This window comes from Anthonomus grandis, chromosome 22 (assembly GCF_022605725.1).
Source record: "Anthonomus grandis grandis chromosome 22, icAntGran1.3, whole genome shotgun sequence".
NCBI lineage: Eukaryota > Metazoa > Arthropoda > Insecta > Coleoptera > Curculionidae > Anthonomus > Anthonomus grandis.
This window is the reverse complement of record NC_065567.1, coordinates 17,192,827-17,218,255: the sequence shown is the minus strand read 5'-3', so window position 1 is coordinate 17,218,255 and position 25,429 is coordinate 17,192,827. Positions and strand designations below refer to the sequence as shown.

At 31.3% G+C, this 25,429-nt stretch overlaps 2 protein-coding genes across 3 annotated transcripts in view; one reads left to right on the top strand and one right to left on the bottom strand.

Moving 5' to 3' along the window:
• Positions 1-357: 357 nt before the first annotated feature.
• On the bottom strand, positions 358-25,008 carry LOC126748367 (uncharacterized). Its single transcript, XM_050457546.1, has 9 exons — positions 24,658-25,008; positions 5,380-5,566; positions 4,863-5,050; positions 3,628-3,819; positions 3,460-3,569; positions 3,084-3,400; positions 2,874-3,025; positions 2,328-2,813; positions 358-1,132 (listed from the first exon to the last, which is right to left on the bottom strand). Exons 1-9 carry the CDS (start codon positions 24,713-24,715, stop codon positions 1,029-1,031), a joined length of 1,794 nt encoding a protein of 597 aa, XP_050313503.1. The 5' UTR covers positions 24,716-25,008; the 3' UTR covers positions 358-1,028.
• The window catches only part of LOC126748365 (nuclear protein MDM1), a 79,851-nt gene continuing 55,663 nt past the window's right edge, over positions 1,242-25,429 (top strand). Inside the window, exon 1 of one of the 2 annotated variants that reach the window (XM_050457539.1) lies at positions 1,242-1,369. In XM_050457539.1, the coding sequence (XP_050313496.1) occupies positions 1,343-1,369 (27 nt within the window). In that variant the 5' untranslated portion in view covers positions 1,242-1,342. The remainder of the gene's footprint in view (positions 1,370-25,429) is intronic. The other variant, XM_050457540.1, reaches the window with a different exon arrangement.

Sequence of the window (25,429 nt, the reverse complement as noted above, 5' to 3'; positions counted from 1 at the left end):
TTTGTATTAAGCTATTTTCTTTTAAATACGATTTTTTCCTTAATATTCCGGTTTGGTTTACTTAAATCTTTCATAAATTAATCAACAGAAGTTAATTTATATTATAATTCGTCTTTATTTTTATACAGACGTATTATTTATTTGTTTATTTACGTCACTTAACAGAGGAACTCAAGAACTTAAATCAAATTACAATTTATATTGACTAGCAAATTATTAAATACTTTTTCATAGAAAAATACAATGATGAATGAAGGAAAAAAAACGCTCAAAAACTTTAGAAAAGTTATTAGAATAAGAATAACTAATTAATAATTATAAATAATATTTTTATTTACTAATAAAATAAAACAACTATTTAGAAAAAGTCAAAATATATTTCATTCGTAATATTTACCATATATTCTTATAAAATAAATTAAAATATACATCACAATAGGTTTGAAATTATGCCAAAAAATACACACACATTTAGATTCATTCAACTACATTCGCTGATATTCAGACATTGCTTGGACCTTGGTGGCCTTGGATTCTGATATATTACAAAAAAGCTTTATCAAACAGGGAGGATAATATACAATAAGTAATTAGGTATAAATGAGGGCAAGATTTTATATAGGATTTAAACATAAATGACATTTATAATGTCCTGAAAAGAGTAATACCTGTAAAATTTGGCTGCAGGACAAAGGAAAATAAATAAAAAATACATACAGCTAGGATAAAAAATACTAATAACAACATATACACACATAAATAACTAACATAACAAATAATTTGTACTTAGCTAAGTACATTCTATAGTTTTTTACGGCGCTCTAGTTACGTTTAAAAGTCAGAAACTCATGTCTTAACTAAAGATCTGTAAAATAACTACAGATAAAGTTCGATGTAGGACATTATTATTTATTCATATAGGACATACTAAAATATTTTAAAATCCGTTATTAACTTTAAAGCGCTTGGGTGATGTAGTCTTCAGTTCAATTCTAATATAGCCGCTGATTTACTCCGGGTTGCAATAACTATTCCAAAAACAGCATTACCAAAGTAACAAATATGAGGAAACTTGACAATATTTGATTTGAACCACTGCTTTTTCTCGGAAGGTCAGGTATTGCATTTGATTCTGAAAAAAAAAGTTATATTAGTTTTGTGTCACATTTTTTTTTATCAGTTAATGTAAATATTTGGCTTCATCTCATAAAGTCTGGTGTATTTTATTAGAGGATGTTAGCAAAAATAATAAAATGATTGAAAAATGTTAAAATATTTAACAGAGTTTATTATAAAAAACACATAATCTTGCATTGAGACGCAACGAAAGTCTAGTGGTGTCATGTTTTGGAATGATTGTGGATGCAAAGTAAGTAATACAAAATATATTATTATGCTGTTAAAAAAAAGACAAAAGCATGAAAACATAATATATTGCATGTTTTATGCCATATATTATGTTTTTTATTGTTCAATTAGGATAGACAAAGTTGCTACTTATTTATTGCTTCTTCTTGAATAAAGTTGAAATAAAATTTTTCTTAAGCATTCAAATCGAAATTTGACCTTTAAAAAGCACGTGCGGCTTATTACAAGTTTTAAGAGAAAAAGGTTGGAGCTACTGACCATAAATTGATGCTGACATGGTAAATAGAAGCTATTTTACTCTTAGAGCTCTATCCTATTCTAACTGCAGGTCATAATTGAAGAAAGGGCCCGGATCATAATTTTATAATAGCATAATAGTTTGTCCAGAATGGTGATAAATTGCTTTGAAGAAATCAAACCAAGGCCTATACTAGGCTTACCTGTAGATTAAGATTCTGAGGAGAAACTGGCATGTTACACAAGACAATGTATTGTTATGTTTTTTCATATACTCTAAATTTTTCTAAAAATAGACTCTCCTGAGCGTAATTTTCCCGATATTTTCTTGATATTTTGACCAAATATGATAAAACAGAAAAGCGATCTGAAAGTCTAGAATTGATAATCAACATTGCTAACAGATAAATCAATACGAAGCATGATTTTGATAAAAAGGTGAAACTGATGATATTCTTATACATAAGGAAAATGTTATTTTCTGGCAAAGAAATATTTACTTTATATCGACTAAAATTGTTGCGGAACTTTTAATCGACCATTACCTTAATTAAATCTATTGATTTCGACCTAAAATCAGTCAATATGAGCAAAATGTAAAACCACAAATATAGTCAAAAAAAACCGTCAACGTATAGGATAGCCATAGATTATAGACAAATTCTTAGTGTTTCATTTTTCACTATGAACCTTTCTAATCAATAGAATAGTAAAAAACTTACCTATCATTTTAACTGTAGTTCTCCTAGGATTTGCAGTGCTAAATCTATTTGGTATTGAGGGCAAGTGTGGTCTTCTAGTAGTGCTTTTATCTTTACAAGAATATGTTGACTGGGTTTTCGTTAGCTTCATTCCATATTTTACTGGATCTATATTCCTTTGACAATGTTCCCCGGCTTCCTTAATACTAAACTCCTTATCATTTATAATTGACCCCACAAAGCATTCATAGGTGCCATCAGCGACATCCCTTCTTTCTGTAAAAGTATATAAAAGACTTGACTCACTCCAATGGCCTAAACATTGGTATTCCCGTTCTTCGTAGATCTCGCCGGAAGAACAATCAGATACTTGGTAATACATTAAATCAGGAGCTCGACAGTCTGACCATAACTTGGCACATAGGTCAGGAGCATCCGGTATGCGTCCTGCATATTCTCCTGTTATAGGGCATAGACCATTTTGTTGGGGTACCATGTTACTTAATCCTGAAAAATGAAGTCAATACATAAATATTAATTTACAGAAATAGTCCGTAATGCGCTTACTGCCTTGGGTAACCCAAGAATTTTCATCAAAGTTTTCTTCAGCACAGAGAGTGTAGGGGTCTTGATTAACGCTAGAATTCATTCCAAGTTGAAATTCCAATATATTTTTGCTTCTGCTGGCTATTTTTAAGCAGTTAAAAGACTCCTCATCACTAAAAATGTTATAAATAATACTATTTTGTTTTTTTCTAAATAAAATATTGAACTAACCATTGCGTTCTACTGAACACTAAGTATTTCTCACCACTTTCTTGCATGCCAGCGCACTTGATTGTATATGTCTTAAAAGAGGTATGATCTTTGTATACCATAGTATCTCCTTCAACTCGGACATATTCCCAGCTCCCAAACATCCATTTAGGAAAACTGCATATTCCAAAGCTAACCTCTGGAGGCCAAGGATTTTCAGTTTTCGGTGCCAACACAAATGTTTCAAATCCGCTAGTTGAATTATATAGTTCAGAAGTACAGGTAGAGTCTCTACTTACTGCCATCTCAATTTTTCCAGTTGCATCTTGTTTGTAAAGCTGCAGAATTTCATAATGTTTATATAATTAAAATATTTGAAGAACTAGTAGTTACTTACTGCACAACGGTACTTTGATTTTTGCCCTTCTAAATGTCTGCTGTCAGTAAAGACTAGGAATGTTTCATCTTTAGGTCCTTTCCAATGCCCCAAGCACTCAAATCTTAAGTCTGAAAAAAAATTACATTTTAAGTATTGATTCATATTGAGAAAGTCTTAGTTGCGTACCATAACTATCAAAAGTACAATTACGCAGCCTAAAGTTTAGGGTAGAACCAGAAGGGCAGGAGTCGACTGTTGATGAAAACCCTGAGCATTCATGAGGTCTCATTGACTTACTCCCTTTGTAGTTGGTGTAATATTTTCCATCTATGGGACAGTATTGCTTTTGAGTGAAGGCTCCTTGATCATCTTTTACTTCTAAAATAAAAACAAGCAAGCCATTAATAAAAAAGCATTTATGTGTATATAAGTCAGAGCCTAAAACTATTGGGGCATCCTAAGAGCATTTTTTGCTATTGCTAGTTTTGCTCGTCATATATGACAGTACATATTACGAACATTCAGGTTAGCAATCGGCTATATTCGTTATGAGAGAACTTAACGAGCAAACGCTGCTGCCAAATAGGTAATACCTATTTTTTAATTTACTTTCATGATAATGATTCAATTTGATCATTATCATTAAATTAATTTTGAATGAATCGGGTTGGTTAGTTTTTGCAAATTTATGCTTAACAAAATGCCCATTTCGGTTACTATTGGAGATTTTTGATTTTTCTCGATGATCTTTGAAATTATTCAGAATCTTTAAAATTTTAAAATGGCAATAATTAATTATATTTAACAATAATATAAAAAAAATACTGAACTTTAAATTAAGCATTCTTGTCAAAATTGTATCGAATCTCTATACCGGAAATTCATCGAGGCTCAAAATAGAGCCACCAAGACAATTTTTTTTAATTTATTACCTACGCAATTTCTATTTGAGAAAAAAAACGGACACTTGCATAATTAAATTAACGCGAGACTATTATTGTGCTTTTTAATTAACGTGACTGGCTTTTACGCAATTAAATATTTTTCTTATATTTGCGGACATTTTATAGCTCGCAGATTTTAAACCTGCGTGATAGAGAAATGAAAATTAGAATTCAGTGTACAACTCAGTCAACTAAGTTTATTATTTTTATATTTACTCTTCATTAATACACAGACGTTTTGCATTCGGCCTTGCGTAAGAAACGGTCATCGACACAAAACGTAATGATTGCCGGCCTACAGGATTCATTTGCATTTTGCATTCTAAAATAGTCGAATTTTCATGGATAGTGATGACTAGTTATTTGTGTTGAAAAAAGGTGACTCGGGTCATGTTATATTTTAACAGTGAGGTCATATTTTTTATTTTAAAAACCGGAAGTATTAGTTAAGAAGCGTAATATTTAAAAAAAACTTACTAAATAATAAAATTTCTTCGGTTTCACCTCGGACCTCAAGTGATTCCGGCGAAGGGCAGTTGGCATCAGCTGATGCTTCATTAGTGAAGCATTTTGAAATTATTTCTTTACTAGATGCAAAGACTTGAAGTACGTTTTGTGAACGTAGCTTAAGATGAAGGCATGTATAGCAACTGGTATCTGTATAGCTGCAAAAAAAACAAAACTTTACAAATTCAAAAGGAGATGTTAGACAGAATTTAAACCCGCGAGCTTTAGATGAAAACTCTTGAGTTCTTTGCTGACGTATCATATTAATTTGATGGAACTAACATGTTGATTAAGCTGTAGTAGGTATTAAGGGATTATTTTTAGTCATCCCCTGTTTGTCACAATCATCAAAGGTTAAACATTGTAATTTTGAACATCAACAAGTTTGCAACATTCGCAACATAATTTGACATATTTGACAAGGACCGAATTAAAATATATTTAATATATATAAAACTTATTTTCTTTGTTAATGGTTAATACTTACTTGAACATTAAAATAACATTATTACCAATCCTTTTGTGGCAATTTCCCCAAATAGATATGGCATTGGGACTAATTGTAAGGGCACTGTACACTATTCCACCTCCAACATTTGGAGTCGCTGAGTTTTGCATGACGTATTCTCCTTGGAACTGTTGAGAAAAGTAGCAGGAAGCATTCGTAAATGAAACTAAAATAAAAGAAGATATTTTCTTGTCAATTTATAATTTGACTTCAGGTGATGGTTAATTCTTGAAGATTTAAAAAGAGGGTAAAACTTAAGTGTAAAGGCAAGTCACGCGATCGCTCACATGCATGACACGCAACTACATTTGGTATTATTTTTTAAGCAAAAACTGAAGCGCAGTTATTTCTTTAATAATTGAAATCAGCTAATTATACTTAATTAAATAAAGTGAATATATTTCCTTCTAAACATTCTTAACTATTTGATTAAATTCATACTATAATTGATGATCAGTGCTTATGATGTTGAAGGCTTTAAATAGATCTAGTGATAGTGCAATAATTACAAATGCATTATTAAGTTGTGGAGATAAATTGTTTCATGAAATTCCCAAATATTTTCCAATCCTATTTATAATCCGACATATTTTTCAGTGCCGAAAACACTTTTTTAAATTGTTTTTTTTTTATATTGGAAATCTATTTCAATCTACCAGTTTTTAGAACTAATGCCTATTTTAGAACATACTATAAATGCTAAAGTCATGAAAAAGCAGAAAAATCGCATACCTATTAATAGAGGAAACAAAGAATGTCTAAATTCTATGACGAGTGAGGCAAAGCTAAAACTAGATCTTAAGCATTCTTTTTCTTCCTAGTAATCTGCTTCGTAAAGTTATTCAACGTGTTCCGATTTGAATAAGGAATGTATTTTGTTCAAAAAAACACGTTAACCAAAACCGCAAGAATGGCAAACGCAGAAGAAAAAACTTAAATCAAAAGAATAATATCAGCAAAGGAACTAGATTAAAAGAAAAACAGAAATGTGCGGTAACAAGTTAGGCTCGGTCGATCATACAGGTCGCTGACTTATGAAAACGTCAGCCAACCATATCAGATTCTCGGATTTATCAACATAAAACTATTTTCATTACTAAAAAATTACTATAGGCAAACATATGAACATTTCTGCTAGAAACTATATAGTACCCGAGCGAGCAATTAGTAGGAATGTTGCGCTCTTGTTTTACAACTTACGAGGTATCCAATTAAATTAGTCATGCCGCTAAACGGTAATTTACCGTGTGATTTTTTTTTATTTATGAGCGTATTATTCCTAGTTAAGGAAGGTTCTTCAGTGAAGACCCTAAAATTGTATTCTTAACCGAAAAAAAATACTAGTTAAACATTTTAACATTAAACTAGAGTATAACATGAATAATATATCTTTAAAGATAAATTTAATCTCCAGTCACTTTGATATTAACTTTTTGTTGCCTTGCTCACGTAGGAATAATTATATTCATATTGATAATTAATAAAACTCCTCTTATGACTATATGATTCTGTGTTTATTATTGAAGATGTTAAAGTTGACATTGATGAAGATACATGTTTGATTTTTTGTAAGTTTAAGCACAATTAAATAATTTTTTAACCTTTCATTGTTAATCCTATAGAACTATGACCATTTCATATCAAGTGAGTTTGTAAAACAGATACAACTATTAGAACATCTAAAAATATAATGCAATCAAGAGCTATCAGGATTAAGCTTGCGATTAAAAATCCTATAAGTAGTACGAAGACCTTTAAAATTGAGTCCTAAACAGCAGCCATTAAAGAACTGAAAAACAACTGGGCAATTAAGGAACTCGGCCAATTCATGAAGAAGATTGAAAGGCTAAAATTAAGTAAGCAGCGGACAATTGGATAGTTACAGGATGTAAAAACTGAAGAAAAAACTAAAGCTCTTTTTACAGCCGAGCAAGAACAGGCTTTAAATGCTAAATATTCCGAAAAGAAAATATTAAAAATCAATACTGATGGAAAGTGAGGAAAACAAGTCAAGAACGAGAAGAGCATATTGATCATATTGTGGTCGGGTATGCAGAATTAGAATACTTGAACCATGACAACACCATCTATACATATTTGCACTAGCAATATGCAAACAATATCAAATTGATACTTGTGACAAATGGTAGAAGCATCATCCACCGGATGTGACAAGCATATTTGCCATCCTTAACGAGCAGCAAATACATATGGACAGGACAATTATGGCAAATAAATGTGTCACATGTCACAACAACAAAAATATGTCAAAAACGAAATAATACCTGCTATATTCTGAAGTCTGAGCTACATCACAGGTGTTTTCCAGGTACATCCGCAAAATCCCGAGCAACACATTACTTCGTTGAGAATTAAGTAGATACGATATATGAAATGATCTACGGGTTTGGGTATAAATAAAATAAATGTACAAAAAGCCGCGTTTTGGTTTTAGTTGAAGAAAACCATCCATATGTTTAGCTAACGTGACTAATATATTTAAAGTAAATACTTAGCGAATTCTAAATATTAAGTTAACAATGAAACGATCAAACTGAAATACCAACAAGAAGCAAATAATAAAAATAATAATGAAATCTTACTACACTATAATTTAAAAAATATAAATGAAATATAGCAAACTGAAAAGAGATTTATCACCTAACAATAATTATTGATATGTTTTAGTCACGTTAGGATTTACAGAAGATGACAGAACAGAACGTTAAATGATCTCTCTGTTAAATTTTTGATCTATCATCTGTTCACGTGAAGCAAAAACTCTATTTAACCAGACGTATAAAAATATACTTCTTGTACAAAAATTAAATATTTAAAATTTCGGACAAAATCAATTACTTTTACACCTCATTTACAAGAACTTAAAACTGAAATTTAATAACCAAGAACGAACTTTTTATATAAGTTGTTTTCTTCAAAACTACATATCCATTCAGGCAGCCGCGAAAGAAGCCTTTGGAGAACCAACTGTTAATCAAAATTACCATAAATTACGTAAAATAAAATAAAAGATTCAAGAAATGTGAAAGGTGATATAACTCATCGAAAGTACTTTTAAGGAAATTCTATATTAGCAAATTATTAACTAATCTAAAGATTTCACCTTTTTGAAAAGAATGAACGATGGTTATAACTCCAAGAGGTCAAACTCTATTCAATAATTGATTAAATTGTTTAGTTTTATTAGTACAATTCTTGGGCTGCATCGGACCACAGGCTTATTCTCATATACAAGTTCAATTTATCAGACGATAATTTCTATAATTATTTTATGAAATACGTTTGCATCTATTTTAAGAGATTCACAAGTTAATACAGGAAATAATAATAAGCGGAGGAAGAGGAATTAATAAGCTGATTTTATAACTGACAAGAAGAGCAGATTTTTGGTAGGGAGAGAAGAAATGGTCATTCTTTTAAGTCAATTTAAAACATACTAAGACTCACATACAAACTAATGTTTTTCGAAAACCAAAGATTGTTGAAGTGAGTTCGAAGTGAAATCAGATTTCCTAACTGTTTTAATTCCAAAATTCATTCATTAAACAAAGTGAACCAGCCAAATCGAACACAATAAAAATTCTCACTTAAAAACGGTAATTAGCTTCGAACTTGATATGTTGAAGAGTGACCAGCATAAAAGCTTATTTCTCTCAAAGAGAGCGGACACTGTTAAAATTCTTTCTATTTCTTTTCGCTTGATCAGCAGACCGAATACCCCAATAAAAACAAACCGTTCCAATGTGACTTCTTACATTCATTTTTGTGTGATGCTCTTTCAATTAATTTTAACCTCCCACAATTATAAATCCAACTCGTAGGCCTTAATAAAAATGGCAATTATTTATCAATTTTAATGCAAAATAGAGATTATAATTTCGAACACCTGACTACAATTGATATTTTAAAAGGTAAATTTTGCAGCGTGTAGGAGTTCTAAAAGAAGGCTAGAGTTTTTTTTGTGTCAGTTGTCATCTTTATTTATTATGGGGTACACTAAATAAGCTAACCTGTCGCGCCAGAGGTAATAAAACGCTAGTCTCTTTTGGGCCTTACTTTATGTAGGTAGAAGCCATGCTGTAAAACATCTCAGATCTACAGGGTGTGGCGAGAGACCCGCGGTTCGCGGTGTCATAAAAAGTTCTGTAACAATAGGTTGTCGAGTAATGCCCGAGACCTTAAGAATTTCTTTCTCGATTATGGAATGTGTGTATATATTGGGTTAGGTGGGTGAATCGACACACCCCCTCGTGGGAACCAATTTTATTGTCTCGTAATTAATATATTTTTTATTCTGCGAACGTCTTCGCTTATCATGTATTCTTGACAGGGAAATAATGCATAATGCATTTTATACGATGCATGGCATAAGTATTTATTGGTCTTTAAGCAGTCCGTTAGTATTGATAATTATTTAAAATTATTATTAATTTAAGATAAGTAAATATTAATTATAGATAGTATTAAATATAAGTTCCAAATTCGAGGCTGATCATTGTCACCTCAAAGTCGTTTAAACCAAGGCGCAATTGCATAATTTGTTGTTTCCTAAAATGCCATTTAAAAATATAAAAAGATACCATTATTTCCGACAATACTCAAAAAAAAAACATTTGATAATAAATATATATATTTTTTCATCATTTAAAATGTAATATTCATGGCTACTTTCTTTGCCTAACATAGTGGTGAAATAAGATTTATGATATAACGTTTGTTTTTTTAGCGAAAAATTGCCGATTTCTTGCCACATTTTTCTCGACAAATCTCGGCATCGCTCAGGCTCTTTTTGTGTTCAGGTATAAATGGGATTTATTTTTCATTTATGTATCTAGTAGTAACTCTTTAAGAAAGTTAATTAGTTTAAACTAATCAAGTTGCAGTCTCTTCTTTTTTTTAAAAAATATGAGCAATTTTCAGGTATATTTCTAAGTTACTGCAAAAATCTATTGTTTATTTAAAATACATAAATTTAAAACTAGAATATACAATATGTAAGTTAGATGATTGGTCAAGATTGTTGCCAAAAGAGTGTTTTTAAGGTCGGTACTAAATAATATTTTTCTTTAGAAATTACTCAATATCATAGCTCTTTAAAGCAAAAAAAGTAATAAGACTTAATAAATGCTTAAAACTCAAAAACGAGAATATAGTTTTCAACTGATTATTCTGACTCTAAAACTAAAAATCTCCAAAAATCCCCTTTAAAAAAACTGTTTCTCTTTCCTTATTCCAGTTTTCAATGTCCAAATTAAGATAACATACTCTTGGTTGAAGGAACTGCTAGAAAAGGAATTTACTTCAACATTTGACGGCTGCCAAATCGATTAAGTAAAACTTTTGAGTCGGTCAATTGTTAACGTGATTTTTCACGAGTAGCCATTTTAAACCGGAATCTAGCAAACTGGCCTTGACTGTTCCACATAAGATTCTATAAAAATATTTCTTTATTCAAGTTAAATGAATGCTCTCCATATAAATTAAATAGAATCAACATTTTATAACCTATGTCAATTCTTACAACTAAGATTATTGTATTGCAATATTCAAGTAATTTTTTATTGCTTCAAAAAAGTTGCTCTAAATATGATATTTCCTTGGGATGGCAAATGACTTTTTACAGTCTTGTTTCTTATTCGCCTTGCCTGATCCTTTGGGTTTTAGGCATTGGCAAATAATTTACTCGCCAGCAAAAACTTGATAGAGGAACCGTTCAACCAGAGATTTTGTAACAATGTCTAAGTCTTCTTCTCCAATTTACATCGATAACCAAACTCACCTGCGCATCATCTGCATCACCGAATAATTTTGTTATTTCTAATACTTTATCTGTAAAGCCTTAATGTGGCTCGTTTCGAGGTGCTAGGATTGTTGACTTCACAATCATAAAATAGTAAGTGAAGCAGTAGTGGCTGGCTTTCCTAACAATACATCTGATTTCCTTTTTTATGATAATATATGTATTACCAAATTGTGCCATTTTAGTATTATACAAAATGGTTTTACATATTAAAAGTACTATACTATATATATTAAATATACTGCATTAACATACAATGAAAAAGAATTTCCCTATATACTTGGAACAAGATAAGTAGTACTTAGCTGTTGTATAATTATATATAGTTATTGGTTAGTGAACCTAGACTGATTAGAAGCTAGATGTAAATTATATATAATTTCAGTTTTGTTGCAATTAATCCATTTCACATCCACTCGCTACGACGAGATTTACGGTAGAATTGGCTCTTGTATTGTTTTTTATTCGGGGTCTATGACTGTATATATGTTCAACCATTTAATAACATTGAGAGCCTTTTTATATCCTTTTACGAGATCAGTGTTATCCCAATAAAAAGAAATGTTAGTGTTAAAATCATATTTAGTTTCTATTTTAATTAATCTTAATCTATCAACTGGACTTAGTTTAACATCAGTTGTCATTAGTTTTAAATTTTTTTTTTAAATATTTGATGTATTTCTAGAACTAACTGGTTAATGTTCAATTTCCCCTAATTAATTAAATCAACATTGCGCTGTAATTAGCGGTTAAATAAAGAAACCTGCGTATTTTTTTGTCATTATTTATAAGAACGGTAACCAAAGTGAACACAATAATAATACTTATGTAGGTACCTTGCAATTAAAGCCTGCGCGGTATAATAAGCATCATTTCCAAGGCATTAGCATCATTACAAAATAAATTTTCTACATCCTGTGCCAAAGGAATGTTTTACATACAATATGGTTAAAAATAAAAATGTTAAAATACCGTGTTTTTCTCTTTTTCTTACCGGTCAGCGGCATTCCCTCGTTAATAATAACGTATGTATGTATATGCCAGTGCATACGTACAGCTTTCAATGCAGTTTAATTTGCTTGAGCTCTTTTTATTACTTTAGTAAATTTGTATTATCTGCAGTTGCCGATTAATTATGAAATGGATTTATAATGTCCGCAGAAGTCTCGGTTTTAATAGGAATAATAATTAAAAAAAACTGTGTAGTACTAAAAAGTTTTTAATTGAATGTGTAATTGAACTGACTTTTTATTAGCTGGTTTGTTTTCTGTAAAGTTTTAAAAGAAAAGTTTACAAAACTACTTCATATAGCCTCCTAAATTTCATTCCTAAGAAGTTAAAAACCAACCCTTTCAGGCAATTATACAATAAAACTCGAAAGCCGTTAAAATTTCAGACTCAGCGGTAAATTTCTTATACAAAGTACTTCCGGCTCATTGTTTGGAATGCCAGAAAAATATAATGCATACCTTTTGATGCATTAATTTATAATTTCTTTTATAGTTCCTGCATTAAGAGGTAATGTACCATAAGGTATAAGTTAACGTTCATAGGCCATTCAGATTATTTTCCCATTTGCTTCTTTTGAACGCTTTAATATTCATTTAGGGTTATCCACGCTTTAATCAAATTTCAATGAAACTAGTTTTTTTAAGTAATGATGATTCATCAATGAAAATTTCAATAATTTCATGCGCTAAAATATCTTGAAATGAAGAAAAAAACATTTATTATCAAAAAACTTGAGAAGATGATGGTATTAGAGCCAGGTCTTCATTTAATGACCGAACTGCAGAAGTAAAATCTCTGTAAAAGTTGAACAACAAATTAAAGATATTAACGTATTCATGAAGATGATCAGCTCTTGATGCGCTTAAATATCGCAGATTACAAAAACAACAGATGAAGAAAAAAGGTTGTTTATCAAAGAACTTGAAAAAGATTATCTTATTAGAGCCGGGTTTTCATTTAATAACCGAACTGCAGAAGTAAAATTTGTATGAAAGTTGCAGAATAATTAAAGATATCGACGCATTTATAAAAACGATGAGCTCTTGATGGTATGAAGAACCGCAAATGATAAAAACCACGACAGATTCTTAGCAAAAAAGTGAGATATTAAGAATCTTTAAAAAGCAGGCTAGTCAGGAGGTTATAACATTTCATTTAGAGCATAAGCTGATATTTTCTTGAATAACAATGTAAAATTTTGCATAAAACTCAAATCATGAACCTGGTAAAGAAGAAAAGTTGATTGACAAAAAAGTTGCAGAAGATTATCTTCTCAGAGCTAGGTCTTCGTTTAATTACCAAACTGCAGAAATAAAATCTATGTGAAAGTTTAAAGTTGGAATTGAAGAACAACTAATGATATTGATAAATTCAGAAGACTCGTTGATGCTCTAAAAAGTCAAACTGCTAGACAGCTTCATAATAAACAAGCGAGACCTCAACAATCTTTAAAAGCAGATGACCAATTTCTTACACATACCTATAGTTATTTCCTATAATTATTTAATTATATTTAATTTAATATACCTATAATTATTTCATTCAATTTTTTTAACGCACTTAAAGGTTTAAGTTGCACTTACAAGAGATTTTTTATGTTATAAAATGGAAAATTATCTGACTTCGCTATTGTCAGCTTTATTGTGTGGTACAAAAATCAGGAACTTCGACATTTCAAAGACACTAGAAAACACACTAACACTAATGTAATTACTAAACGCAAAGTAAAAACTTCTGTTAATCGCATATAAGTAAATAAAATCCAGAAATATTATGTATCTTGTCAACGTCGCATTCCTATTATTCACATTTGACAGCAGCCCACTTGCAGTATGCTCGCAATGAATGTTTATGAATTAATTACTGTAAAAGCTCGACAGCGATCATATTCTCGACGTTGCCAGGAAGTCGCAATGAGAAATATGGAATTCAGCCATCTTTTTTGAACCTTATCTTTATATGGGAACATTTGAGCTTATGTTCATCTCATCAATAGTGTGTTCTTTTAGAGTAAGAATATTATCATCTTCTTAATCCAATGGCGTTAACGCATACAGAAAATAATAAATTTGCTTAAAACTCATTTCATCTTCAGCTTTCATTTAGTGATGAGAATCAGCAAATGAATCATTCAACAAAAATCATTGAATGGGCACAGTTGTCAAGGAGTTAATTCTGCTTGTTTCTCATTTACCTGAAGCTTGTGATGAAACAATAACAAACAATTTTTTTACGACTTTTATTTTAGAATTCAATTTAATTATTTTTTAATATTACAATTTTTTATAAACATGAATAAAACATTTTACAGTTGCCTTATTTAACGTATAATATACAATTGTCATTCATTAGGCACTTCCAGCCGGCACTCAATTATTACATGGGTTGCAAAATGTAAACAATGAACAATAAAACACTTCAAGATTTTTAATTAAAAATACCGCAACTGCAATTTAGAGCGTTACGTTCGTGTCTAAAACGTTATTTTACACTTCTTGATATTGCACATTAAGTTAAATTTGTTTGCCTGTGCAGTTTTGCATAGTTTTAAATGTATAAAGCTGAGCTTATATGAATTTATAAATATATATATCATTCATGTCACTTCTATTTTAAGCTTAAATAACAGCTGACGAAATTTAAAAGAACTTTCGCATTATCCTTCATTCAGAAAAGGAACCCTCGAACTCAGTATGAGATACAAATCCAGAAGAACTTCGAAGAATTATAGATCGGACCAACAAAGACCAGAAACGAACTTTACTATGCAGCCAAGCTAAGAACACTGGAGGAGTCCTCAATATAAAGCTGAAAATAGATTTACGGCAAAAACTGCTTTGAAGGAGAAATCCGTGTTTTTCCAAAAAACGAAATCATTTAGAAACAAGAATGTTAATGGGGTCTGAAAAATTAAATAATCCTTTTATACTGTTCATTAACGCTTATAAAAAAACGATGTTTGGAAAACAATTAGAGAATATGTTTACTTATTCTGACAAGACACTTAAGCTTAAGAAGCTAATTGGAAAAATAAGCGAGAAAATTGAATTTGTCAACGCCAAAAGCCTCCAATAAATTCCAGAACGAATTAAATTTGCCACCCGACTTAAAATATCTCGCGACACGTTAATAAGAACGGCTAGACAGGCAGGAACTTAAAGTATGTTGCATATAACCGTTCAACAAGACGCCATAGATTACCGGAAAATGTCTCGAGGATATAAAATAATTATATGTATAGTGTAGCGTTTTTATCACTTTATAAAACTAAACAAGCTTTTTTATATAATGTTGGTAGTCTGGACTCTATATACAATTATTCATCATAATAGACTAGGAGATTATGACAGATTTATCTCTCTGAGCGTGTTGTAGCTGGAAGCCTGAAAAAGGATTTTCACCCAGCCAACACGGGGTTGTTCCTTTCTTTTAAAACCTGATCCCAGGCTCTTTCCTACCCCTAGCCTCTAACCGGGCCGGAAGAAGCATCCTTAAACTACAAAGTGGGATTTGGGTAAAAATTACTAAAAAAAAGAACCCCTCATTTCAGTATACGTATTCTAGAAACGAGGGCACAGAAAGTGGTTTGGTAGAAGCATTTCCTGAGGGATCTTAGGAGATATGAAGAAGAGGAGAGAAGTTTGAAGAAGATCTAATGAAAGGTCGAAACATTGCTTAATAAATAAATACCTTTTTAATTGGATACGTTCGTTACTTGGTGAATCTCTCATGATTTTATGCCAAAATGTTTAAAAATTCCGTTTTGTAAAAAAATTGCAATGAAAAATCGATCAATAAATTTCCTTCAAAGGATATAAAATATTCAGCATATCTCAGCAACTGTTAAACGCACTTGCCGTAATACCGAAGAAAATTTTCTGAGATAAGGCGAGTTAAGATAATTATCGTTCTGTCAGTAAAAACGGACTAAAAAGCACTTAAAGATAAGGTAGGGTATAAGGCTTCTGGCCGACTTCAAATTATTATCATTATGAATAAGCCGCTTGTGCTTTTCGGACTGTGGATAATAAGCCAATGCCAATTATTAGGTAGAAACAGGCCAAATTTCAGACCATCACTGTTCAGGCCCTAATTTTACCTGAAAGTCGTTTATTTTTTTTCGTTCTTCATCCGGAGTACCTTAAATTACAAGTTATCTGAAAATAATTAATAAAATAATTCCGTTTTGGCTCCAGGCTTTACTAAATTGTTTTGGCTTCGACGGGTTAAAGACCAACCATGCTCCAAGTGTTTTAACATATGTTTAATTTTTGTTACGACTAATTCTTGTATTCTCAGTTTCAAAAAATCTAATTTCTTGAATTCTTTTTAGTCTTTGAAATTTTTTTGTCCTTTGAACTTGATTTTGTTGTTTATTTTTTTAAACGACACTGAATTTTCATTGAAACTACTTTAAATATTTTGTTGAAGCTCAGACAAGAATAACAACTTTCTTTGGAGACGCATTTTTCTTATTTTTGCCAATGAAGTAAATTTTTCTTCTCAAAATCATCTAAGGATTCTGCTCTTTATACTAAAATAACTTTCTTTCTAGTACTGTCCGAATCATCCGGAATTTGTAGTTCTTTATCTAATTTTAACTATACGTGACTAGAATTATTTTATTAAGATTCACGGTGTTTGGCTCTGAGCTCTATGGTAGAGTTACATATTATGTCTAAATATAAAAGAAAACTGATTTTAAGGTTTCTTACCGTATTGTAATTAAATTCTTGAAGTTCCAAGTGATAGTCAGGGTAAATGTAAGAAGTTGGTCAAGAACTATTTCTATTCAAGTTTATACTTTATATTGAGTATCTGTCTTCCTGGAGCTTTTCCCCAGCATAATTATGTCGATCTACACAGCTATCGTAAGACCTATGCTAACGTACGGCGCTTAAAAAATGTATCAGGGACTAGAACGGGAGCGTTGAGAACTACAACAAGGAGGGCCTTGGAAGTCATGTTGTGTCTGACATCCCTAGACATTTATGTCAATGAAGTCGTTTACTGGAATGAACATAAATGTGGGGACAGGTCTGCAAAGGGTTCGCCTCTGGGAAGAAGCAACAATCTTGGTTTCTATACTGGAGGCTCGAGTTGACTTTGCCTTACCAATCTTTGCTTTCAACAAATCCTACGGCCTGCACAATCAACATAAAGGGTATTGGTATCAATGGGATAGTGGGTATTACTAATATCTATTCGGACGGTTCGAAAACTAGAACAGGTTCGGGCTGCGGCGTATACTCCAAAGGCCTCCTATCAAACACAATACTAGCATTCGGCACTATGCCAAGTGTCCACCGTTACTCATAAAATTGTGATTATCCACACAGACTGCAGGCAGGCAGTTTTTGCGCTGTCAAGACTACGTCTCACGTTGAACTAGTGCAGCAATACCATCGTACCCTTGTGAAAGCTTCTTCCAAAAATAGAGTGGCGATCGGCTGGATCAAGGGGCACAACCACAGGAAGGGAAATCGGGCCGCCAACCCTTGTCAAGAGAGCCGCCACTCTTTAATCAGTAAGGCTCGAGCTCTTCGTGTATCTCACCATGGCGAATATTAAAAAACTAATAAAATCTTACTTTCAAAATATCTCACTTGTCCAAGTAACCCCTCGCTACCCGTACAAACTGGAGACAATCCGCAAATTGTTTCTGACCAAAGCCAAACTACAGGCATCGTAATTGGTCACCTTTTTAAAATGAAACTAACCAGGAGTCCACTATGCAGGACATGCAATCACGAAGACGAGACAATAGAGCATATACTTTGCGACTGCCCTGCTCTCTCGTCAATATGTAGCAGCGTTTTAGGCATATTTCTTAAAGAGATCAGAGGCGACGTTGTCGCTCTCATTGATTCGTTGAGCTGGATAACGAGCTGAGGGAGAAGTATTCTACTCCTTCAGCAGAGGAGCATAATGGGTCTAGTGAGGCCTAAATGCAGTGGTGCTTGAAGCACCACCCTCTACAATTACAATTACAGAGTATTTTTCTCTCCTTGCAGACTCTTAGTGACCAATTGCAATTGCCAAGTGTTAAGTTGCAGACGGTGAAGTAATAAATTGCTCACGAATTGTTTCTCTCCAATACGGGTCTCTCTCTCTCTCTTTCTTTTTGTATGCTCTTGGTGAACAGTTGTAGATGCAAGAGTTAAGTCTCAGTGGGTAAAGTAATAAAGTGCTCACGAATTGTCTCTACACATATTATCCCAAGACAGGTTTCTTTTTTCTCTACATATTTGGTGACCTAGTAAAGGTCCATACCCTTTACTAAGTTTTTGGAGTTCGGTTGTCGTGTATTAATGTAATAAGTACTTAAACGATTGGTATTAGACTATAAGTATTATTGTTACTGGTCTTAGTTCAGAGATAAGCTGTGGTTCTCCGGTCAATGTATGTACATTCAATAATAAATCAAATGATTTATATATAAAGTACAAGATCACTTAGAGAAATAGAAAAAAGATTATAAATATGATTTTGTCATAAGATTGCATTCACAGGAAGTATGATGCATTAAAAAAAATCAATTTCAAATTATTAGACACGGGTCGTAAAAAAGATAGACTTCTCAATCGGATCACACTTATTGCTACACATTTAAACCGGTGCGGACGAAATGTTTTTATTACTGCCTGAATTTGAAAGAAGCTAAATAATGGTTTTTGATTCATCTATACTGGTTTGAAGAGATTCTATTGGGTTGAACCAGAAACAAAAATTCAACTGATGATCAAAATGAAGATTTTTATGTCTTTTTAACGGCATCTAATGTGCGTGAAGCAGAAAACATAAGCAAATCAAATTAAAGGGATGGAAATCGAAAATGTGAATTCTTGAAAAAATAGTACTCACTTTAACAGAGACAACATTATTTCATTGAAATCATTCATACGGGTCTGGCATCAGAACAAACATTGCTGATTCGTATGTAATATGTAGAATATCTTTTTCTGCAGAGGCCGGCTTGACTAATATTTCTTGTTCAATTTTGCAGGGTCGAATACTAAAGAGAACCAAACTTTAATTTACAATGACCAAGTCACACCTAAATCAGAATAAAACTTATAAGCTGACCTATATAGTAAGAGACTTGGTAACCACATGGTGATTAAAATTTCTGACAATTCATCCTGATTAAGGATTATTGTGTACGTGTGTATCTAAAGATCTGTTGAGGTCTGCGTATTTTGGATAATATTTTTCTGTGTTAAGATAAGACTGCTCAATTACTTTTTAAAAACATTAGGTATTATTTTGATTAAATAATATCAAGTCTATAGAAACCTGTAAAGCCCAGAAAAAGTGTGTTAATCCAACGTTAGTTATATTGCATCCATTTTGGTAGCGTGCATGAATTTTACTAAATTTCGCCCATAATCTTGCTTCAAGGAAGTGTATCGATAAACATAAAAAGGATGATTAAAATATGTAGCCCAATTTGGTCATTATAAATATTGTATCCTAAAGTTAATTTTATTCCAGATATTATTATATACGAAGGGCAGAAGTAGTTTCGTTACTTTCTCTTATCAGGTTCTTACGGATCGTGTAATTAACCTTGAATTAATACTTATAATTAGAAATATATTATTAGTAACAGTAATACAGTAGTCTCTGAACAACATAATTTAATTCAAATTTGATCAAAACTAAAGAGGCAAAAAGGGGAAATATTAATTAAAAAAAAACTTATATACCCAAGACCGTAATTATAATACTCTAGACGTATAAAAATATTTTATGCTTATGGGAGATTTAATGAGTCACCTGCCGTTTAATGACCACCATGAGTAAAATAACTTGATTCGTCAGCGTTGATGGTATTAACTTTCAATTATTAGGATTCCACAAATGAAAAGAAGATTCATGCTCTCCATTTTAGAAAGACAATGTTTATAATGCAATACTAAAGGATCTAAAATGTTAAAACGAAAAGCCTCAACTATTTAAAAAAAAGATATCTACTTTGATACCTAATATTGATTCAAAACCTAAACAATTTTTTTCTTATAAGCACAAGTAGGCGTCGTACATAAAGTCCTTATATGAATATTACTGGTAGATGCCAAGAAGTGATATCATTAGAAATATGTCGTAGTTTTATTGCCCGAGAGTTCAAATGGCTTAAAAGTTTAAAAATACAGTCACGTTATGAATGCCTACGAAACACGGAAAACACCACCTAAATATAAATTCCGAAATTGTACGTGAGTTAGTTTACAATTTGTATACCTTTTTTCAGGTGTGCTTAGTCCTTCTGAATTTGTTAACAGTTTTTCTTAGAACTAATACTGTAAAGGATCTAAGATAATTGCTATAGATGAATTATCAATAATTAGGTTTAAAAAAATATTACATTCTTTTACTGTTTTGTAATAACTTCAGTCATGAGTAAGATTCGTTTTTTTAGGTAGTGTGGAATTGCCTTTTGCCTAAGCTATTAACTTGAAAATTTTTGTAAAGATCTTATTCGTGAATTTCAAAAAATGAACCTGTGCAGTATAAAGTCTATAGTACAAAATAATGTAAGACGCAGATAATTTCTTTTTAAGTATTATAAAAAGATTATGAGGTTGATAGCTGGATCTCTGAGTATTAGCATAGTTTCATCAGCTCTTGCATTATTTGTTGAAACAAAAAATCTCTTGGTTCTCTTGAAATAAAAGTATACTTGTTTATGATCGTGTTATTGATTGAGGATCGTAGCTTTGAATCCTGATCATATCAAGCATTTTATTTATTTATGAGCAGATACATTAAGTTTTCTTGCGGAATAAGACCAGCCAACTTAATGAAGTACGTAGTATATATGTTGATATGCTAGTAATGTATATTGACCAAAACCTAGGTTAATGTGAAGGATATCTAGATCGAGTCGATTCTGATAATAAGGATTATTACATATGAGTCATATAGATGTGCCTTTAGATAATCAAGTTAAGTTTGTAGATATCAGTAAGTATACGAAAAATAATGACTAGTGCCAACTGTAGTTATTGTCTTTCTTTTATTTTTTCTCAATACACAGTACCCACTTTGAATCAATCAATCAAGGCTTTAAACAGCTCTAAGAGTATATGTTAAAGAGATTCTGGTTCTTTCTTTAGAGCTTATATCAATAATTTGATAGCCTCTATGATATAGGTTGAATTTATGTTATCTCCTTACTTCAACCAAGATACTAGTAGATATCAGAAAGCAAGTAGATTTGACGTTGTTTCTAATCATTTGTTAAATTAAAAAAATTAAATTAAATTAATACACAATAAACTTTTTAAAATAATCAAATACTTGCATCAAAGAAAGATGCCTAATATAATCAAATTAAATCTCTTAACAATATTCTTTGAGGAGTAAAGGAAATAACTAGCAATGTTACGAAATTCATACAAAGCAGTAATAGTAGTAAGTGCAGTAAGTAGTTAACTCGAGCCTCTATTGCAACTAGGCACTTTAATATTCCGACAGGGCATTCACGAAGATAAAATATGCGGGTTTTAAAAACCAATTTAAGTCTCTTCAAGTTCGAAATCCTGCTTTTGTGCTCTGATACACATACGGCTGCGGCAGCAGGAGAGAACGAACACCTGCTAATCTCTACGCTCTTCAATTTCCGCTCCTATATAGATTCCTGAGTATCCGGCCGGTATATTAAGAGATACCGGTTTCGCAGAGGGTTCCTAGGCTCGAGGGATTAATAACCAACGACAGTAGAATAATTATAATTTATTTTTAATTATCTTTATGTTATCCCGGGAAATAATTCATTGATGTCAGTTCTTTTAATAATTTTATAAAAGGAATGAGCAGCACAAGCGCCTTTATAATTTTATTCACTTAACGAAAGGAAATTGGTAAGCACTCAAGCTGTTTTAACATGCTATATTTTATTACCTTTTCGTTATTATTAATTGAAAAAAGTGGTTTAAAATTAAAAGTGGCTGGTATGACACTTAAAAAAAGTAATATTTGTATATTAAAATTATTTAATTTTTCATGCATTGTAATACTTGCTTAATCGATAAAAGGATGAAAAATAAAAAAAATATTTCATATCAATAATATTTGATTTTAAGGGTTTATCTTGATTAAGAGCTTTTTTTCATTGTTTGTTTATCGATGGGATGGCAGAGCTAGTTACTCAAATATTCGTATTTATTTCCTATTTTATACATTTGTTAAATAAATAAGTAAAACTCACGAAGCAAGCACGAGGATTTGAATGCAAAAAAAATGTTACTCGGAGCAATTTAAATATGCGCCTAAAAATTACTATTTACAGGCTGTTAAAGATTCGAGAGCAACCTTTGAGATCTCGGTAACAGATATAAAGATCTTTGTGATATGATAATAAATTGTACATGTGATTGCTAATTTTTTCTTTTTTCAAAATGTTAATTTTAGATTTACAATGAGCCAATATGAGAAAAAGGAACTCATTGTAAATCTTCAACTTCCATTATAAAGCACGAAAAAGTAAAAGTGTGCAATTTATTTTAAGATAAGTTTTGAAGTAAAGGCAGTAAAAAGAAATAGATTTTTAAAATTTTTTTGATTATCTCAAATCTTCTCAAAACAAAGAAAAAAGACTCACGAATTTTTTACCAGCATTTCGTAATATACTATAATACATATTCATGAATTTTAGTTTTTTAGTTTATTCAAGAGAACCACACATTTGAGTCTCAAACTTAAATTTATTAATTAATTATACGTAAAGTGGTGACACATGTTTCGCTCCTAAGAGCATCATCAGACCTTAAAAAGTTTAAAATACAGCCAACTGGGACACACACTGATATGTGTGTATGTGTGTGTATAATGTGACCCAGTTGGTTGTGTTTTAACCTTTTTGAGGTCTGATGATGCTCAGATTTTGTTATGTTGTCTTTTGATATGGTTATATCAAGGTTTCTTTTAGAATATCGACGATTTCTTTTAATTTAAATGCTTATGATTAGCATCTCTTATTGGTTTGTAAAGAGTTTCATTTATTCAATATATTTAAGCATATAGTTTCTGCCATCCCATCGACAGACAACTGCTGATAAAGCAGTCCATGCAACCCACCAGCTTTCAAATGTGATATTTTATTTATCTTTAGTCTCAGCAAGTTAAAACTCGTTTTAAAAATAATATTGTACATTTTTACGTCAGCCTGATTCGTGTTTCTCGCGAAGGTCAGAATAGTTACATTATATAGGTTTATTAATGGTGCAGACGTTTTAGCACAAAAAAACATTGGAAATGGTAGTTTTATCTTAAGCAATTTTATTTTACATATATGGGATATATATATATTTTATATATTTATAAAACTTAAACCACTGGAGGGTCAATGTCAAGAGATTAAGTAGGGTCCAATGAATTCAATCGTTTTATTGAAATTAAGGTACTTTTTTGGACGCAGTCAAGATTTGATAGTACATGTATCATATAAATACATCTGGTTCACAAATTTAAAAAAAAAAATAAAATTAAATAAACATCTGTGTTATCAACACAGATTTGTCGTTGTTGTTCCATTCTATTTCAAATGATTTTTCTTAGGCCAGATTTCCAATGATATTTTATCCACTAAATACAATGACAGCACTAAACTACCTAGCTGTATATTTTCTACTTGATTACTCCAACAAATTGTTTTCCCAAAATAAATCAATTTATTAAAAATTCCCAGGGAATTTCCACATTTAAAAAAGCCTCAAAATCGTCAATAACTTAAACCGAGTTAGAAATGCAGTCGGGAACCATATAATCTCGTTTCCTGGTTAAATTTTCATCACGAAACTCATTGCTTTGACCAGGTTAAGTAAATCTGGATAGTTCGTTTAACTGTTTCCAGTTTAATCAAAGTTACGTTCCACTTTCTAGCCTGGGCGTTATTTCACACTCTCGGGGATCAATTAGCACTTGAATTTGAAATGGTAATTTTATTCTAATTTTTGCTTTTGGATGGATGAGGTTTTGAATAAGAAGAAAAGCTAATTTAAAAGAGAAATTTTATGGCATTTCTTTTATACTTATATATCATATTCGAACTATATATGTCACATTCCTCGCATTATTAAATAACAATGTAATTTCCACGGAGTTATATAAATTGTTAATTAAGAGAATAGAAATGCATCAATAAATATTAAATTATATAAAACATTTTTTAAAAATAACTTACTTTATATACATATAAAATCAAATTTTTATATTAAATTAACGATTGCTATTCGCTTAATCCTATTGGTAAAAAAATATAACCCCAAAATAAAAGTTCTTATTTTGACAAATCCGAAAAAAAAAATTAAAACAGAACTTTACATTAAGTGCTAAGATGGTACCTGTATAAAACTCTTATATAATATTGTATAAGTTATATCGATCATATAACTTTTTACATTAAAAAATATAGTACTTACTTTTAAAAACCAACGTCAGGAATCCAGTAACCACTGCAAAAAAACACTTGCGATCCATATTAACTTAAAAAAAATAAGTACGGTTTAAAGTAAAGCAGAAAAAAAATCAACTGCATTAAGTGTCACAGGAATACCATGCACGAACCACCCAAGTATTGAACAACCCGAAAAAACGCAGAGTGTGGGCTCGAAGGACCAAAATTCTTTTAAGTTAAGTCTACCAGGTACGTCGGCTGAAAACGAGAAATGACCAGGCAGGTGTTTCAGTCGAATTCGAAAAGCAGAGCGATTATTATTGAATGAAGTGCCCGGCTTTCGCGTTGAGCGAGTTATGAATGAATGAAAGGAATGGTGACGAGTACCTGAGGATAGTTCGTGATTTTTCGCCTCCGGTAGAAGAAGGAGGGTTGTTTACTACGACTACGGCGTGTGTAGTAATAGGGTGGGGCAATAAGGGCACATGAGGCATGGGGTTGCTACTGAATGAAGGTTTTTTTTACCTTATTACGCACTGCTTTTTTCTCGGTGACACATAATTTGCTTTGTCCTCTATACCGAATATATGGATTGTTTTCTTTATTTGTAATTAAATTAAAGCGGTAAGTAAGAGCAGTAGTATATAAAAGTTAATTGTTGGTTAGGATTGGAAATAGGGGTTATCCAGGTGGTCCAGTGGACAATGGAAGCTAACGGACAACGCTTAGTGAAATACGAATATTTTATGTTGAGCAAAATATTTTTTGAGATGCTTAAATGTTCTATTTTTAATATA

Bases quoted from the DNA above. Each gene is read 5' to 3' on its own strand.
- LOC126748367 (XM_050457546.1), bottom strand. From the start codon at position 24,715: ATGGATCGCAAGTGTTTTTTTGCAGTGGTTACTGGATTCCTGACGTTG. The intron at 5,567-24,657 runs GTAAGTACTATA...CTTTTATTTTAG, and splicing joins CCTGACGTTGGTTTTTAAAA to TTTCATTTACGAATGCTTCC. The intron at 3,820-4,862 runs GTAAGTTTTTTT...TTTTTATTTTAG, and splicing joins CGAAGAAATTTTATTATTTA to AAGTAAAAGATGATCAAGGA.